Raw genomic sequence first — 621 nt, forward strand, 5'->3', positions numbered from 1 at the left:
CTCCAGGCACCCAGGATCCCGGTCTAGATGCACTGTACTAATCTATAGGTTGTGGTTTGTTGTCTTTTTTCTGTTTACACCTCTGCCACCCCCTCCACCCGCATCGCAGGACAGGGTCCCTTCCTCCTTTTCATTCCTGTGGGCCGCGTTTCCGTAATTGTCATACAGATTCCTAGTTTCACTCCAGCTCCTTTCCACCCTCGCTCAACGCTCGACGTCGGCAACACAAGCTCAAAAGTGCAGGCTAAAAGCAGAGCGGTTGACGTGCGAAGGGGAGGGGTGCGTGCCGGTGTGTGGAAGTGTAGGTGCTGTGTGTGGAAGAAACCAACAGGGTCCGCCGGGGTGTCCGTCTCGTAGAATGCTCATCACGCTAGGCCGACCGACCAGGATCCGATCCCCAGTGCGTCTCCAGCAGACAGTGAGCTCAGTCAGGAACTCAGGAGCATCCAGGCTTTACTCGGTGCCCCAGCCCGACCGATGCCCTACCCCACGTTCACGGCACCCCCCCGCCCCGCGCCGTGGTAGCGCCCAGGAGACGTCATCCATTGTTTACAAATCAACCCCAGCCGGCAGGGCTCCGGCTCCCGCGGCTGCCAGCGCGCCGCGCTACCGCCCGGCGGC

The 621-nt window shown here is 60.7% G+C and overlaps 1 protein-coding gene across 1 annotated transcript in view; it reads left to right on the forward strand.

The window, feature by feature from the left end:
- The first annotated feature begins 358 nt into the window (after window positions 1-358).
- Window positions 359-621, forward strand: part of Frat1 (frequently rearranged in advanced T-cell lymphomas 1) — a 1,939-nt gene continuing 1,676 nt past the window's right edge. The window contains exon 1 of the mRNA XM_013017576.1: window positions 359-521. Within this exon, the coding sequence (XP_012873030.1) occupies window positions 359-521 (163 nt within the window). The remainder of the gene's footprint in view (window positions 522-621) is intronic.

This window comes from Dipodomys ordii, unplaced genomic scaffold (genome assembly GCF_000151885.1).
Source record: "Dipodomys ordii isolate 6190 unplaced genomic scaffold, Dord_2.0 Scaffold36, whole genome shotgun sequence".
Taxonomy (NCBI): Eukaryota; Metazoa; Chordata; class Mammalia; order Rodentia; family Heteromyidae; genus Dipodomys; species Dipodomys ordii.